At 40.7% G+C, this 17,379-nt stretch overlaps 1 protein-coding gene across 1 annotated transcript in view; it reads right to left on the reverse strand.

The window, feature by feature from the left end:
- Positions 1–17,379, reverse strand: part of LOC122997408 (NACHT, LRR and PYD domains-containing protein 12-like) — a 40,915-nt gene extending 23,536 nt beyond the window's left edge. The window contains exons 1-5 of the mRNA XM_044373509.1: positions 17,122–17,379; positions 15,401–15,670; positions 14,503–14,565; positions 11,795–13,646; positions 9,094–9,270 (exon numbers count right to left, since the gene is read on the reverse strand). Of these exons, the coding sequence (XP_044229444.1) occupies positions 9,094–9,270; positions 11,795–13,646; positions 14,503–14,565; positions 15,401–15,670; positions 17,122–17,146 (2,387 nt within the window). The 5' untranslated portion in view covers positions 17,147–17,379. The remainder of the gene's footprint in view (positions 1–9,093; positions 9,271–11,794; positions 13,647–14,502; positions 14,566–15,400; positions 15,671–17,121) is intronic.

Consider the following 17,379-nt stretch of genomic DNA (forward strand, 5'->3'; position numbering starts at 1 on the left):
TATTCTAGTTACTTTAAACTTATTACTCATATACGGCTCAGATTAAGAAATTGTCACAACAAGCAGCCAGACCTCCTGCACACTCATTCACTAATCACACAACATCAACAGCTGACTGAACAACCACTCAATTAAAAACTGGATCAATTCCACATGAATGAGTGAGTCCAGACAGCTCACTGTAACTTCAACAAGCAAACTACCTACAACACATTATATGATCTCTGCTGCATTCTGGTTAAGGAGATAAATTCACACGACAGCCACAGAGACATTTAACTATCAGAGATGAAATTAGAGACCAAAGAGACAGAGAGAGAGAAGCTGTATCTGACTCACGTTATCTGACGTCTTCTTCTTTCTTTCATGGAGATGAAGTCATTTAAACTAACTCTCCCGGTTGACTATGCCACTGTATTCCCGCCATGTGTCCAGCCCGGACAGCTGAGGCAGCGAGGCCTGAGGCTGCGCCAGCAGAGCAGATCTCTCCATCTACTCCCCGGCGGCGTCCTGCTGCTGCCGCGCCCCCCAGTCCAGATCCAGTCTGAATCCATTCTAATTCCCTAAATGAATAATGGGGATGCATTTGCACCACTTGCTCCATTGCTCAGGGCCACATGGCTCCACCTGTGACTCCATCTATACAAACTCATGTTGTGCAGCCAAACACGAGTAAAAATGCAAAAAGACTCAAACATGACATCTTTATTTATTAGGCCTACATGTGCAAAACAGCTGAGCAAGAACAATAAAGACCTGCATCACTAGCAAGGGCTTCATCATTATGCACATTTAAAAAACATAAACGCTATCCCATAATGCAACACATGGACTGTCAGTACCTGCTGTTACAACTTTATCACTCTGGGCACAGACAGCAGAAACTGAAAGTCTGACTGGCTCATTAGTTCATCTGCACTGTTTGTATTTGTGTTGACATCAGTGTGATACCTGCAGACAGCTGCTGGCTGGCGTTAGCTCCCCGCAGGTAGAGACAGACTGAATACACTAGAATCTGCACACTGTTCACATCTCATAGTCAGAGATAATATCTCGTTAACAAACACACACTGAGAGCTTAGATCAGTGTGGAGTCTTTGGTCAGTCTGTTCCTCTTGTAGATGTGATCTCTAGATGATCCCCTACGAGCAGTAGCGGACCGTGAGGTCACACACACACACACACACACACACACACACACACACACACACACACACACACACACACACACACACACACACGCCTCTTTTATACAGAGAACCTGCTTTATAGCCATAAAGAGGATCCTTTGCTTGTTCACAGTGAACCACACAAAGTCGGCATAAAGCCGCCTCCGTGTGCTTTCACACAGCATACCGGCGTTCCGGATTCAGAGACGTGACGGAGATCAGACTGATCAGAGCAGGAAACTCTGCCATAAATACAAAGACGTTACAAGGACAAGCGGAGGACATTTTTCTTCGTTTGACGACGTTAACAGTTAAGTTAGACTTTTCTTTCGGCTTCCAGACTCATTTAAAAAAGAGAGAGCACAAACACACCTGCATCCCCACACACCTCCTCAACCCTGCAGCTGTAAGCCGCCTGATGTGGTCTGAATACGGGCTTAACAACAGCGTCAGCTCTCGGTCCCGCCGTGCCGGCTGTCACACACATAGACTGTATATAAAGATTATATTATGTATTATATTATTATATTTATATACAGTCTATGGTCACACAGAACAGTGAGGCGGATTACAGGTGCAGTATTCCCGCTTTGAACGGGCTGTGTAAAAGGGGCTGAAGTGCACTCATCACCAACAACTAACATCTAAACAATATAAAAACTATGTCATTAAAAATAAATCCATTACAAAATCACCCTCTGACACCTGTTAACTCATGTACTCAAAGCACCGGCTCAACAAGCTGAAACTATGCTAACCTCGTTATTTCTCCCACACATGCATTAGCTAAACTGCCAACCTGGTCTTCCGATGCTAAACGTTCACTCATGATGCTCAACTATCAGCCAACAATAAAGGAAAGACTTTCTGAAAGATAGAAATTATGCCATATTTCTCACAGCAGTAAACAACAATCTTAATCAACTCTATAGATAATTAATACAGCAGGACTCACCAGTCACTTCAAAACAAAATTCATCCTCCGTTTCTTCCTGTAATGGCTGCCCGCGTGAGCCCCGCGTGCCCCACAGCACGAAGAAATACCTGCGCTTACTGGGTGATATGATGACGTCACCTGGGGGTGTCCCAGTCACCACAAATCACATTTTGATTGGTTAATATTGTTGTCATTATATTTATGCCATGTATGTTTTCTATGAGCGGAGCCTGCAACCAAGGATCCAGCAGGTCCTGAGAGCCGTATGGAGAAGCACAGGCAGACACATCCAGTTCCAGCTACAAATACTGGGTTTATGCTTATGATAGTAACTGAAATCAAACAAAATTATTTTTAAAAATCACATACATCATTTTAATAACTAATTAAATAAAACTATTTTAACAATAACATTACAATGAATTATAATGTTAATAATAACTAATTTGTAATATTTTATGCACTAAAAATTACACCTTTCAAAAATGGTAGGTCCTGCAGAGAAGGTCCTGAAGGCCCTGATGGACCTCCTCTACCTATGAGACAGCCAGAGTCAGCTGACCATCCCGAGTCACGACAGTCCCGTAAACTGCAGCGAGTCCACAGACTCAAAGGCCCAAATCCCAATGTCCCCCCTAAACCTTGAACCCTGAACCCTCACGCACTTAACTGACGTCACCTGGTAAGTGCTTGAGTGTGAGAGGCTGCAGAGACTCAACATGGTTTAAATAGGAAAGGGACAGCACTTTGTGACATATCACGTTACCTTGACGACACCAAAATATGTTACATACAGTTGTGGGTTTGGGACTTTTTATTTTACAATTTTTACTTCCTTCACAGCCAAGGCACTTAAAATTCAAGATTCAATACTTTATCACCATATCAACATGATTGATTGGAATTTGTCTTAGTGAGCGCACTGAAACAAAAACAGAAAAAGGCAAAAATACTAAAACCACTCGCTCATAAAGCACATAATATATTAAATAAAGTATCGAACACATAGGTAATATCCAACCCTTAAAATAATCATGTGCACAACAGTAAAGTCAGGGACCAACTGCCTGATCTGAACGTCTTCCAGGCTCTTTCCTTACAGAGTGGACGAGAGGCGACTGTCAAATAATTAATTTACTCATTTTTGTCAAAACAGCATCATTAAGCAAAACTTAAATAAAATGGTTGATGAATAAACTGGGTGTGTAATATAACCTCTGCTTGCATTCCTCTGATTTCATGTTTTTTATGTGCCAACCTGAGTCCTTGTTAGTGTCGTGTTTCTTTGTAAATGTAGGCGTACCAGTTTACCCAGTATGCCAGGCTGAACACCCATGTGCCAGTTTGTTTACAGTTTTTTCTTGAATACTTCAGGGCTTCCCCTGGTAACCCCGTATTTAACGTTGATTTAACATCACAACTGTGGGTAATTCCCTCAGGCAAAGTCTGCAGCGATGTGGACTGACAGAAAGTGTCGAGTCAGACTGGAATTTTCTAGAACAGTCTGAGACTGTTGGCCTCCCCTCAGACAAAGCTTGCCCCCCCCCCCCCCCCCCCCCCCCCCCCCCCAAATTTACTTGCTTAGTTTCTCTCAATTCCTGGATGGCTATGGGATCATGATTACGTTATTTGATCCCATAGACACTCAACAATTGATCCATGATAGCCTGATATTGCTGTTTGACAGACTTCAGACTACACCAAATACATAAAGGTCTGTCTGAAGGCTTTTATTAGTTTCTGACTCTGGGAAATTGGGAAAAACTGTAAAATTCCCCAAAACTACTGAATCTCTGAACTCTCTCTTTAACCAAATCACACACATTTAGGCTATTCTATGTGATCTCCTTTTGATAACTGATGTAATAATTAATGTAATATTTTTTCACTTCCATTTACTGAACCTCCCCTGAAACTGTTTGGAGCCCCCCTGGGGAGGCCCGCCTCCCACTTTGAAAACCTCTGGTCTTGAAAATATTGGGATCTAGAGGAAATGAAAATAAATAAATAAATAAAGTAATGGCAAGAATCCTCTGACAAACAGAATATTCAGAAAGCAAACCGGATGGGAACAATCTGCCTAAGTGCTGCCCGGAGCGTTTAAAAGCAACACGCAGCGTCACAGAGGAGAGCAGTCCAGAAGTAAACAAGCGCCGTGCTAACAAACACTAGGAGAAGATGCTGTCAAAAGTTTAACAGTATTGTGATCTGCAGTAGGATATAGTTTGATTTATACTTCTGCGTACGACATAGCTGCGCTCCCTACGCCGTACCCTGACGTCCCCAGAAAAGTAACGACACATCGCAGCGACACAGACCACAACAACTGTGATTGGTCCGCTTGGTAGCATCACATTTCCTCCAACGTTATCGTTAACTCTGCTACATGCTTCAGCTTTTATCCTACATTCACAGCCCTACTTTAACAGTATAATCTACCCATGGTCAATATCTAACATTAACCTTGTGAAATGTTTCCTAGTCCCTGTGGACTACCAGCTAATACTATCAAATTAGCATGTAGGCAAATAATAATAATAATAATAATAATGATAATAATACATAAACTTATAGAGCACTTTTCAGGATACTCAAAGACGCTTTACAAAGGTAAAGCCAACATTAGCAACATGAGCCTGTTTCAAGCTGCCGTTTACAGGTCGACAAAATACATTAACATAATACATTAACAGCATAATTTACACAGACTTTCATCACTTTACAGCTGTTAGTGGCTCAGACCGGCTTCCCACCACAGTTTCTGTTGTAGCTTCTTGGGGCGCTCGTGTTGTTTTCTGTTTGAACACTGAATCCTTGTATGATACACGGAGACGACTGTTACTGTTAACACGGACCAACAAAGCACCGCCCACTCGTGCTACGCAGGTTTCAGAACAAGCAAACCCTCCGTGCTGAAGCCAGCAGGCAGACTGGAGCAGGGCCGTGCAGAGACCTTTAGAGGGGCAGGTGCTCAAAGTTAAAAAGGGGCACATGGAAGAAGACTTTTAAACACCATACACTGACATCACCTACAGCATAACCTGTTGAATTATAGCAACCCTTATTCAAACAGAATATAACATGGAATCTTACAACAAATCGTATCATATTATATCATTGTCCCCACCTGATGATATCGGAGGGAGACTATGATTCTCTCTCTACTGTGTCTGTGTGTGTGTTCTGTTGGCAGTAACTTGTTCTTTTAGTTAACAAACAGACTTCATTTTAGAATCAATTTAAAGTCACAGCAGTTTTATTCAGCAGCGCAAAAATCACACTCAGCTGTCTCATCTCAACTATCAAATAGCATCTCAAGTGTTCCTGACTGTGTACCCCCCCAACATGAAAATGATATTTGAAATTATTGCCTGTCATTATAACAGCAATAATAAACACCAAGATGACTACACACGTAGTGTGCACATCTCTCACAAAAAAGTTTACATCATTTCAAAACAAAAACAAGGACAGAAACATTCATAAACTGAATGTAATGACACATCAAACTGTACAGCAGACAGAGCTGTCAGTGTTATTTACCTCCATCACTTCTTACAGCCATATGAACTGTAGCTGTTATGCAGATCAGCCATGGTACTAAAAACCACAGTGATACATTTCTACCTCATAATCATCACTTCATAGTATGTTGAGCATCACCAGTGTGACCTGAGGCACACATGTTCTACCTGATGGGGAACATAGTACAGTTGCTGTTGAGGGGGTTGCTGGGGAGGTTGCTGCCGTCATATGCTGCTTTTCATTACGCTAACATGTCGCTTCCCTCACTTCTGTCTCTTCACGAGGACGGAAGAATTTGATTCACCAAACGGGACGTCCTCGCCCTACAGTCTATGGTCCTCATACACTGTTACTTAATAATTTATGCATAGTGATAGCTGGAAGGAAAACATCTCATACCTGCTCCAATGTTTTATCATTTGGTTATAGATCTATAGCAGCGTCTGGCTGTCACAGAATAAGACACAAATAGACAATTTAAACCCGTTAATTACTGAACGAACAGAACCGACATAAAGGAGCAATTTAAACAGCTGTAGCCTGCAGAATATGTCTAAATTAAATGTTGCTTATTTAGTTTGTGAAAATCTGACGTGATGATTTTATAGCAGACGCACTGAAACGGACAAGAAGAAAGGAGAAGCCTTTTAGCTTATGGAGAAAAGAAAAGAAAGTCACAAGAGTGTTTTTTGTGATTCATTCATGATTCAGTCATTTTCATTTTATCAATAAATATGATCAGCTGCTGTTGGTGACGTGATTCCTGTCCCACAGGTAGTTTTGCTGATCTGCTGTATTACTACAACAGCCGACTGTTTACTGTCCGGTCAGATCAGCTGACCAATCAATGAACACATAACATACATAGCGTAATGAAAAGCAGCAGACTGTTGTTAGCTGGCGGCTAACTGAACAGGCTGTACAACAAACGTGCACGTTCACGTCACTACGTCTTGTGAAATACACCAAACAACGCGCACATAACACCGCTGCAAACCCCGCTGTCCGGCAGCTGAAGTTCTCCCTTTTTAGAGCGAAATGAAATCCCAAATCATTGTTATTTCTCCCGCTGAACGTCCCTGGTTGCCGCAGCAACTCAGTTACTACTGTTAAGGCACGTCACGGTTGACCTCAGGTGAAAGGTCATCATGCGACTGACGGCAGCGGTCATGACGGTCATTTTATTTATAGCTAAATTATTATTAATTATTAATTGTTCTTCTTGAAGAGTCATGCAAGCCTTCACAAAAAATATCAATTGAATAAATAAATAAAAATAAAAATAAAAATAAATATGCCTGGACAAAAGGGCACTTTGGACATCAAGGGGCAAAGGGGCAGGTGCTCGAGCACCCTCCGCCCCCCCTTCGCACGTGCCTGGACTGGAGCCGCTTTCATGAGACGGACGAAGGAATCAGAGTTCGAATCGATTATTGATCAAATAAGACTCACGATCAATGGAAAAATCTATTTTTTTGTCCAGCTCTAAAGTTTGGAAGATGGAAACTCCAAACAGCTGAACCCAACAGGATGCAGGTTAAAAACTGTCAAATATAAAAGACAAAAACACTGTTTCAGAGGTTCAGAGTGAATTATCCAGTGTAGATTTTTCTTGTTATATGAAGGTTTTAAATGTGCAGCTCAACATTGCTCTGACACAGTCAATGGACTAAACCACTGAAGAAGAAAACAGACTTTCCCATTAAGATCCTCAGTGTGGATCAGCATAATATCAGCTTTATGTCTGCAGTTCAATGTCACCACAACTGTCACATCATATTAATCTCAGCACAAAGGTAAAGAATGGTGTCTGACCCCAGAGTCTCCAGTCTACAGCGTGGACTCTCCAGAAAACTCAGTCACAGCTTTGCAGCACATCAGGATGAGTTTGAAGTTTGAAGTCTCCTTGTTGGCCGGTGCGAGATTTGTGTCAAACTACTGTCATAAATAGCCCAGTTTTCCAGCGGTTCATATCAGGATCAAAATCAAACCCGCTGCTGGTTATGTGTGCAGTGTTTCACTTGATTTTGCCCAATAAGAATTCAGAATCTCAACAAAAGACACTGGTGTCTACAAACCGTATTGACAGGAAAGAGGCAGAGGACAAAACACCAAAATCAACTGGGGCAGTGTGTTTTATTTGAGGTGCATGAGGCCAAACTGAAGGGGCATGGTCCTCATAGCCCCCGTGAAATTCCTACCCTGTTTAGTAGGTATGTGTAATTAAAACATGTTATTGGTGGCAGTAATCGTTCCTCCTGTCCATACTGACTATGAAGTGGTCTCTTCCTAACACAGCTACACTGGAGGAAATGAGTTCATTAGTTCAGCTGAAGCTAATATGAGGCTTTGACAGTCTGGTAGACGCCCACTTGATTTGTCTGACTCAAAGTTACAGACTATTTAGTACAAAATTCCCTCTTTGAGTTACGATCCCTCCACTGCAGCTCAGCAAGGAAACACTGACGAAACACAAAGATACTTGATATGTGTGGATTTTGAATTCCTGAAAACATTCGACAGATTTGTGCTCAGGCAAATCCTGAAAATGTATGAACCAAACATTTGAAACTTCAGTGAAGGATTTGAATTGAATATAGAGCTGGGCGATACATCGATTTTATCAATTAATTTGAATTTATGATTCAGGACGATGCTTAAGACAGCAGCAGCCCTAACACACCTCCTAAAAAGCAGGAAACATTAGAGGAATCATTTACCCAAACTATGAGAAGAAGGGCTGGAAAACTGCTGTCATGTTGATTTCATGTCTACATTGCTTTGTACAGTAAAGCGAGCAGGCGCCGACAGACTTCATGGTGCATTAAAGTGCACCTCGTAAATATGAAATCTGTACTCAAATGGCCATGAAGGTTGTTTAAAACGGGAAAATTTATTTTTTTCTTACTTTCCTTTGTTGAAATACATACATCTGTCATTACTTTATTGTTCTTTCACTACAGCACTTTTTAATAATCACATAGCAAAGCAACACCAATCGGCCATTCAGTGCTATAGATTCCAATCTTCATATTCCATAAAATAATCAAATCAAATTGTTAGCAGCAGTGTTATCAGCAAACCCCTGCATATTCTTGTACAATGAGTCTCGAGGTATCTCTGTGATGATTTTCCATGTTGCTTTACTACAGCATTTTAATGATTAGATGCTAAAATCATAACAATATCACATTCATTTCTACATAGGCAGATTTTAAAAATTCTATAAAAAATTGTTATAAGCAAACTCAATACAATGTTGTTGATAATCATTTTTATTGTTAAAATAAAAAAAAGAATAATTCCTTTGTCTTTTGTAGTTTGTTTTTAAGAAAAACTAAATTTAAATCATAAATTGGGTGTGGTGTGAAAAAATCATAGATTTAATTTTTTGGCCATATCGCCCAGCCCTAATTGAATATATAGAAAAAAAACTATCAAAGCTACAGCCAGTGAACTGACCTCAGAGTCTCCAGTTCACAGTTTGGACTCTCCAGTCCAGCACACAGAGGCTTCATCTTTGAGCCGTCGTTGAGGTCGTTCCAGCTCACATCCAGATCTCTCAGATGGGAGGGGTTGGACTTCAGAGCTGAGGCCACAACTTCACAGTGAGTCTCTGAGAGTTCACAGCCAGAAAGTCTGTAATGACACATATATGACATCATATGTTATCATGAAAGAGGAAACTTTATATTTACTTCATACATTTGATGATGAAACAGTTTGACTTTCCCTATTTTGATTAACATTTGCTCTTCACATCAGTGGTTCAGTTAATGTCTTTTTAATTAAAAAAAAATTCTGGGGCATTTTATTCCTTTAATGGAAAGCCAAAGTTGAGTGATAACAGGAAACAAGAGGAGAGAGAGTAACAGGAAATGACATTGTGGTTATATGACATGCATCTTAACCAGTAGGCTACCAGAGCACTCCTAGTTTAGTTTATTGAAATATGGTGACAATCTGTAGAGCCCCAGAGGCAGCGCTGCTGTTCTGTCCAGTAAAAACATGAAGCTTTACATTCAAACTGTGTTGCAGCTACAATTATTAGATTTCATCTGTGAGACCAACATTTATCTTCCAAAAGGAATTATATCATATATCTAAATGCTGCAGAGACATTAGAGCCAGCAGTAAATCAGCAAAGAGCTGCAGATCAGTTCATGGATCATGTTCTCATGACGACATGTTGACCGGTCGACCATCTCAGGAGTCGGGCTGCTAGCAGCTGAGATCACCTGCTGGTCCCGGCTAGCGGCTCTCATAGGCGACTCCACACATCTCCAAAAACATCACAACAGATTTACAACCAGATGTTATTTGGATAAATTGATCACATATTGGGAATCTAAATGGTTACTTTCTCACCTGAAAAAATATTAGAACTTAATAAAGTGACATATTAACCGTCCTACAGTGAAAATTGCAGCTTTTAGCCTGGTTCATCTCCTCCATTGTGCAGTCTGAAGAGACGCAATGCATTGTGGGGCAGTTGAGTACGTCCAGTAAGCTCACGCCGCATACTCAGAAATTCCTGCTAATGTAGTTTACATCCGGGTATTTCTCACGTACACAAAGTCCACAAACTATGCAGTTGGAACGCACTAAATACTCAATTTGACGTCAAACTTTGTATGAATAGTACGTTAGTCTGTGATTTCAAACACAGCACATCACTTTGTCAGCCATACTGTTTGTAGTTTTCCTTTGTCCACCGCCATTTTGAATCCAAGCAACCATTTTGCTTTTGCCTGTTTCCTCCACACACACACACACACACACACACACACACACACACACACACACACCTGTATAAAGTACCTTTTAGTTAATTACATATTGTGTGTTTTTACTCCCTTTTGTTATCTTTGTAAATAAATGCTTTTAAATGCAGTCTGCCGAGGCTAGCCCAACCGGCTTGTTTTTAGTTTTGGGAGCTAACTAATGCTAAGGGACCTGCAGAAACCAGGTGAAGACGAGCTACAATACTGGAGCTAACTAGCCAGCGGAGGCTATTTATATGCTCTCACCACCAACCGGGAGGAAATCACGGCCATCGTCCAAATCTTACTGACAATACTGAACCCTTGAAAACAAAATCTTAACTTTCATCAATAATGTCACAAGATCAGCCTTCTATCACCTCAAAAATATCTCATAAATCAGAGTATTTCTCTCAAATTCAGACACTGAAAAACTAGTACATGCATTTGTCACAAGCAGACTCAACTATTGCAATGGTCTCTTTTCTGGACTCCCTGAAAAACTGTTAAGTGACTGCAGCTTATACAGAACGCTGCTGCACATATTTTACCAGGACTAAGAAAAGTGAACACATCACACCTGTTCTTAAATCTTTGCACTGGCTTCCAGTAAATGCTGGGATTGATTTTAAAGTCCTCTCACTTGTCTACAAGGTGCTGAATGGCTCCAAACTATATTAAGGATTTGCTTGTGCCTTATGAACCAACAAGAAGCCTCGGATCATCAGCCAGTGGTCTCCTTGTTGCCCCCCGTGTGCTCTAAAGCAGGAGAAGCTGCATTCAGCTATTATGCTCCATACAGATGGAACGCCCTTCAAGTGATATTAGAGATGCACCAAAGCTTAGTTCCTTTAAAAGTAGACTTAAAACATTTCTGTTAACTGTTGTGTTTAACTAGGTCGATCAAATGTCTGCTCCTGTTTTAACTGAATTATTATGCACTTTAATTACCGATGCGTCCATGTATGGAAGTGTACATTTGATTGTTTTTATGTATGATGATATGAATGCTCATGTTTCAAGTCTTTATAATTGTATTGCTCTTGCCCTTGTGAAGCATATTGTGTTGCTCTCTGTATGAAATGTGCTCTATAAATAAATTTGACTTGACTTAATATAACTATTAATTATTTCTGGTAGCCAAATTTAATCTAAATGTCCCACAAAAAATGCCGCCATGTGAGGAAATGACCTACAACAACCAACTGAAATATCAACATTATTTGCACTCACAACATTTGAAACAGCTCAAGAACATCTGTGACTAAATATAACTGACATGTTATTTCTGCTATAAACAAGTAGAGAAATATTTTAATGATAATAAGAATTTTATATAATTTATATTTGAAGAATTTAACTTTACACTGATTTATAATGTTAATCACATCTGGACTTACTGAGCCTTTCTGCAGTTCCTCACAGCTGGGATCAGTCTCCGTCGTCCCTCCTGTGATGTTTTGTACTTCTTCAGGTCCAACTCATCCAGAACCTCCTCTGACATCTGCAGCATGTAGGCCAGAGCTGAGCAGTGGATCTCAGAGAGTTCCTTCTCTGATCTGTTCTTTGACTTCAGGAACTCTTGGATCTCCTGATGTACTGAGCGGTCGTTCATCTCCATCAGACAGTGGAAGATGTTGATGCTTCTGTCAGGAGAGACATTAATGTTCATCTCCTTCAGGTTGTTGATGGCTCTCTGGATGATTTCTGGTCTGTTCTTTGACCGACCCAGCAGGCCTCCTAAGAGACTCTGGTTGGACTGCAGAGAGAGGCCATGAAGGAAGCGCACAAACAGGTCCAGGTGACCATTTTCACTTTGGAGAGATTTCTCCATGGCTCCCATCAGGAAGACATCCAGAGACGAGTAACTGTTTCCGAATAAAGCTGAAAATTTCTTGAGGAAAGACTTTGGTTTTGATTTGCTGTCTTTGTAGTCTTTTCCCAGGAAGTCCTCCAGTACCTTTGTGTTCCTGTTGGTGTAACAGTGGTACATGTAGACTGCAGCCAGAAACTCCTGAATGCTCAGATGAACAAAGCAGTAGACTGTTTCCTTGAAGATCACATTCTCTCTTTTGAAGATCTGTGTACAAACTCCTGATAACACCGAGGCCTCTGTGACATCAAGACCACACTGCTCCAGGTCTTTTTGATAGAACATGATGTTTCCTTTCTCCAGTTGTTCAAACGCCAGCCTCCCCAGCTTCAGAAGAACTTCCCTGTCAGCCTCTGTCAGCTCCTGTGGACTCATCTCATGTCCCTCATCATACTTGTGCTTCTTCCTCTTTGTCTGAACCAGCAGGAAGAGTGAGTACAGGTCAGTCAGGGTCTTGGGCAGCTCTCCTCTCTGGTCTTTCGTCAACATCTGCTCCAGAACTGTAGCAGTGATCCAGCAGAAGACTGGGATGTGACACATGATGTGGAGGCTCCTGAATGTCTTGATGTGTGAGATGATTCTGCTGGACAGCTCTTCATTACTGAATCTCCTCCTGAAGTACTTCTCCTTCTGGGCGTCAGTGAAGCCTCGTACTTCTGTTACCCTGTTTACACATGTTCGAGGGATCTGATTGGCTGCTGCAGGTCGGGAAGTTATCCAGATGAGAGCCAAAGGAAGCAGCTTCCCCTTGAAGAGGTTTGTCAACAGCACGTTGACTGATGACTTCTGTGTGACATCAGACACGACCTCCTTCATGTTGTTGAAATCCAGTGAAAGTCTGCTTTCATCCAGGCCGTCAAAGATGAACAAAACTTTCCAGTCATCCAGCTTTTCTGCTGTGACCTTCTGTAATGTTGGATGGAAAACATGGATCAGCGTGAGGAGACTGTACTTCTCATCTTTGATCAAGTTCAGCTCCCTGAATGAAAGCAGAATCACCAGACTGACATCTTGGTTTTTCGAGCCCTCTGCCCAGTCCAGACTGAACTTCTGCACTGAGAAGGTTTTTCCAACGCCAGCGACACCGTTAGTCAGGACGACTCTGATGAGTTTCTGTTGGTCAGGTAAGGGTTTAAAGATGTCGTGACACTTGATTGGAGTGTCATGGAGGGTCTCCATCTTGGAAGCTGTTTCAAGCTGCCTCACCTCATGTTGGGTATTAACATCTTCACTCTTTCCCTCTGTGATGTAGAGCTCAGTGTAGATCCTGCTGAGGAGGGTTTCACTCTCTGATTCATCAGTTCCTTCAGTCACATGTTGACATTTCAATCTCAGACTGATCTTATATGTATTTAAAACCTCCTGCAGACCACCATCTGCTGAAAGAGAAGAAAAATATAGATCTGAACATCTATCAGTTGGTTTACATGCACTTGCATAACCAGGTTACTCAGAGAAACCAGGTTACGTGGGTAATCTGGGAACATGTTAACATGCACAGTAGTAACCTGGTTACTGTAAATCTGTGAACAAGCAACAAATCAGTGATCAGATTTCTCCTCTACACTGACCTTATTCTCAAAGCATGACTTTCTTATTTTATCTGTATTAATGATAGAAGATGTTGTTAGTCCTGACTTTTTGTTCTGTTTTGCTCTGTGTGTCTGAGTCAGAACTTTTTCTCACAACATGAATGTGTCTGAATTCAACAAACAGTAAAATATAAAGTGGTGGAAACCGACTTACTTACACTTCTAGAGGTTACTTTGTGTTAGATCCAGTTTTAGTCGGACTTTAAATACAAGGATAAATCGCTCTGTGTAAAACTAACTTTCCCTGTCTACAGTCTTTTGTTAAGTACATGTTATGTTCATATATGGCAGAGAAACTGACAGGGCCGGACTGGGAAAATCATTCAGGCTGGGAAATATAGCGTGAAATATAGTCCCAGTCAGGCCACTTTTTAAGCGGAAGGTCTGAGGGTCCCCACTAGAAATATTTTAGTTACAAATACTTGATTTCCTGCATTCTGGTGAATTTTAGTGCATGTGAATAACAAACTAATGAGCCAACATCTGCTTAGTATAATGTACTGTCATGAACCTCAAATAAAACCAAAGGTGCATATCAATAAGGAGGGAGACGACACAAGGACTAACTTTTGACCAATAGTTATTAAATAGTAAATAACTAAATAAACAACTAATATACTAACAAATAGAAAATGTCTTGTACCTGCAGGTTGCTCTGAAGTAGTGGGCTTCTGTACTACTGTGGCACCAGTGCTACTCTCTCCACCTTCAAAAAGAAAAAAGCAAAAGCACAGCACAGCATATCTTTAATGTACCAATATAATACAGTTAACAACTGCACAATACCCTCCTCAGTTTACTGATATACACTAACAGTTACCCATCATAGGTTAAAAAAGCCCTTTAACCAACACAAACATTAAATAACACAGATCTTTAAGTTTCAACTAATTACAGCAGCCTGAATAGTGACAGAAGACGTTGTGAGCTCAAAGTATGAACTCACTGACTGATTTTCACCAAAATGCATTAATTTTCAAATAATATCGACCACATTAACTAGACTAGATATGCCAATTATGCCATCAATGTTTTTGAGGAAATTATAAAGGGAACAACCACTTTTATTATTGATCGTCCAGTTTCTTGGCAGCTTTAACATTGACAGGAGACCATGATGACGCATCAGTAACATTAGCTACGTTAGCTAGCTAGCAAATGTTAGCTAGCTTGTTCATTTACTAACTAACATGGCGGCATTTAGCTGCATCTCCTGGAAGCACCTTTCTTTTTCTCTCTTTCCCTCTCTGCTCCACCCTTCCTCTATTTCCACCGTCCACCTTGCTGCTCAGTCATTTAGCCTCTAAATGTATTTACTGCCAAACAAAACCTCTCTCTCTCTCTCTCTCTCTCTCTCTCTCTCTCTCTCTCTATTTTATATTGAATGTGCTGAAGCACTGAGCCTGAACAACTAAAACAAACTGTCCAAATACTGTCTGGACTGTATCTGAAATTATGAAAAATATAAAGAAACAGGTTGTTTCTCCTCACAGATCTGCTGTCTGGATGTGATGTCATGTTTGTCTCTCCCTGTGACTGACCTTCTGCTCCTGAGCTGATGTTCCTCACCAGATCGTTCCTGCTGATCTTCTTTAAAATATTCTTGATGACTTCCACAGCTCCAGCAAATTCATATTTCTGCACCATCAGATCCACTGTGTCTGGCCTATCTGCCTTCGACAGCTTGTTCTCTTTGATGGGTGGGATGTCGCCCACCTTTTCATACTTCTTCAGGTGCCACTTGAAGTTCTTGAAATCATCATCATTTAAATCCTCCAGAATGTGAAGGAGGTCTCCATCATCTTGGCTCTCTGGTAAAATCAGAGAACACTGATAAGAGAACAGTTGTGTTTCTGTCTGTCTGCCAGTCGAAACTCATTCTGTGTTTCTACTGGATCTGACTGGTTTGACAAAAAGGCCAGTTTGGCTGCAGTCGTTTAAGTGTCAGAAAGACTCAAGAGGATCTTCAGTAAAAACGTCTCACCACAAGTCTACTCAGTAGCTGTTCTGGAGCTTTCTATCGGATCGAGTTTTCTCAGTTGTCATGGAAATGTTCGTGTTAAAATTTAGAAACACAGTTTAGGTGTCAGTGTTGTAGAAACTACTTTAAATCTCTAGTTTACCAAACTAATACTTCACAATGAAAATAGTTCAACTACATCTTAACTACTGTCAGAAACACTCAGCTTGTCAAACTAAAACTACTTTCAAAAAGTAGTTCAACTACATCCAAACTACATCACAGGAAATGATCACAATCTGAGTCTGTAATCTCATATTGTTACACAGAGGTATAACTGAACTGACACTGAGTAAAGTGTAGGTGTGTTTGATTTAGGGACCAGGGCAGGCCAATCCTCACTTAGGCAGCCTAAGGATATGTTTTAAGGAGACGATTGGGAGCAATTGTTGAGGTGGAATCAGGAAAATGCTAAATTTCCAGGGAATTTCATACTATTCAATTACAGACATCTTGGTCACAAACTACAGGTGAATTTAATCAAATAGCAGGTGATTGCTATGACAGACTGTGTCCAATGAGCTGTGGCTTTGTGCCATATTGTACAGCACAAAACATCATGAGAATACTATGAATATGTGGTTTGTAATTAACTACCTAAACTACATGAACCATAGTAGTTAACTACTGAAATAGTTAAACTACCACTCAACTACTGCAGATTGTAGTTAAACTAGTAATTGAACTACATGTAGTTAACTACTCTCCAACACCGTTAGGTGTTTGTGTCAGAACTGGACCTTTTGTTTCTAACTGTTATGCTGAACCACCTTAAAGCCTTCATCATTTCAGGTGACATCACACCTTTTCAGCATTTCACAAACAAATGTTTAAATACCAAAAAAAAAACAATGTACACACTATGAATATGTGGTCTGTGCTTCTTTTTATCTACAGCTGAAAACATGTGAGAGCAAAGAGATTTGAACTTCTACATGTGTAAACTCTGTGAATGAATATGAGACACATCCTGAACATTTATCTCCTGTAAACTCACAATGTGTTTGTAGAGTCTGATGCCTGCATGTAGTTTTTATCATTTACAGACATTTTATGAGCTGCAGCTTTGTTAAACACATCAGCTGCCACTTTATATTTAGAAGACTAAACCTGCTGCAGAAGATCTTCAGACTCTCACTAATAACTGATGGAGATGGTTGTAGTAGAGTGTGGGTTTGTTTTAAATGACATTTCAACACTGAATCATCTTCAGGTCAGTTTACAGTAGAAACAGTCTCTTACTTTGTGTCTGAGGGTCCAGGTTCATTACTGAAGTCTGGTGGATCAACTTTAGACCAGTCAGATATCAGAGACTCTGCTCCGTCCTCATCTTCTGGAGTCTGAGAGGTAAACCAGTAACACTGGAGACACACACACATACACAGTATAATAAACCCAGTCCTTCCTCTCAACTTAGTAGCTTCTTATTAGTTGACATGACTTTAACTACAACCATGTCACAAAGATAAACTTTGACTCTGGTTTAAATCCAACAAACAG

Source organism: Thunnus albacares, chromosome 14 (genome assembly GCF_914725855.1).
Source record: "Thunnus albacares chromosome 14, fThuAlb1.1, whole genome shotgun sequence".
NCBI classification, from domain to species: domain Eukaryota; kingdom Metazoa; phylum Chordata; class Actinopteri; order Scombriformes; family Scombridae; genus Thunnus; species Thunnus albacares.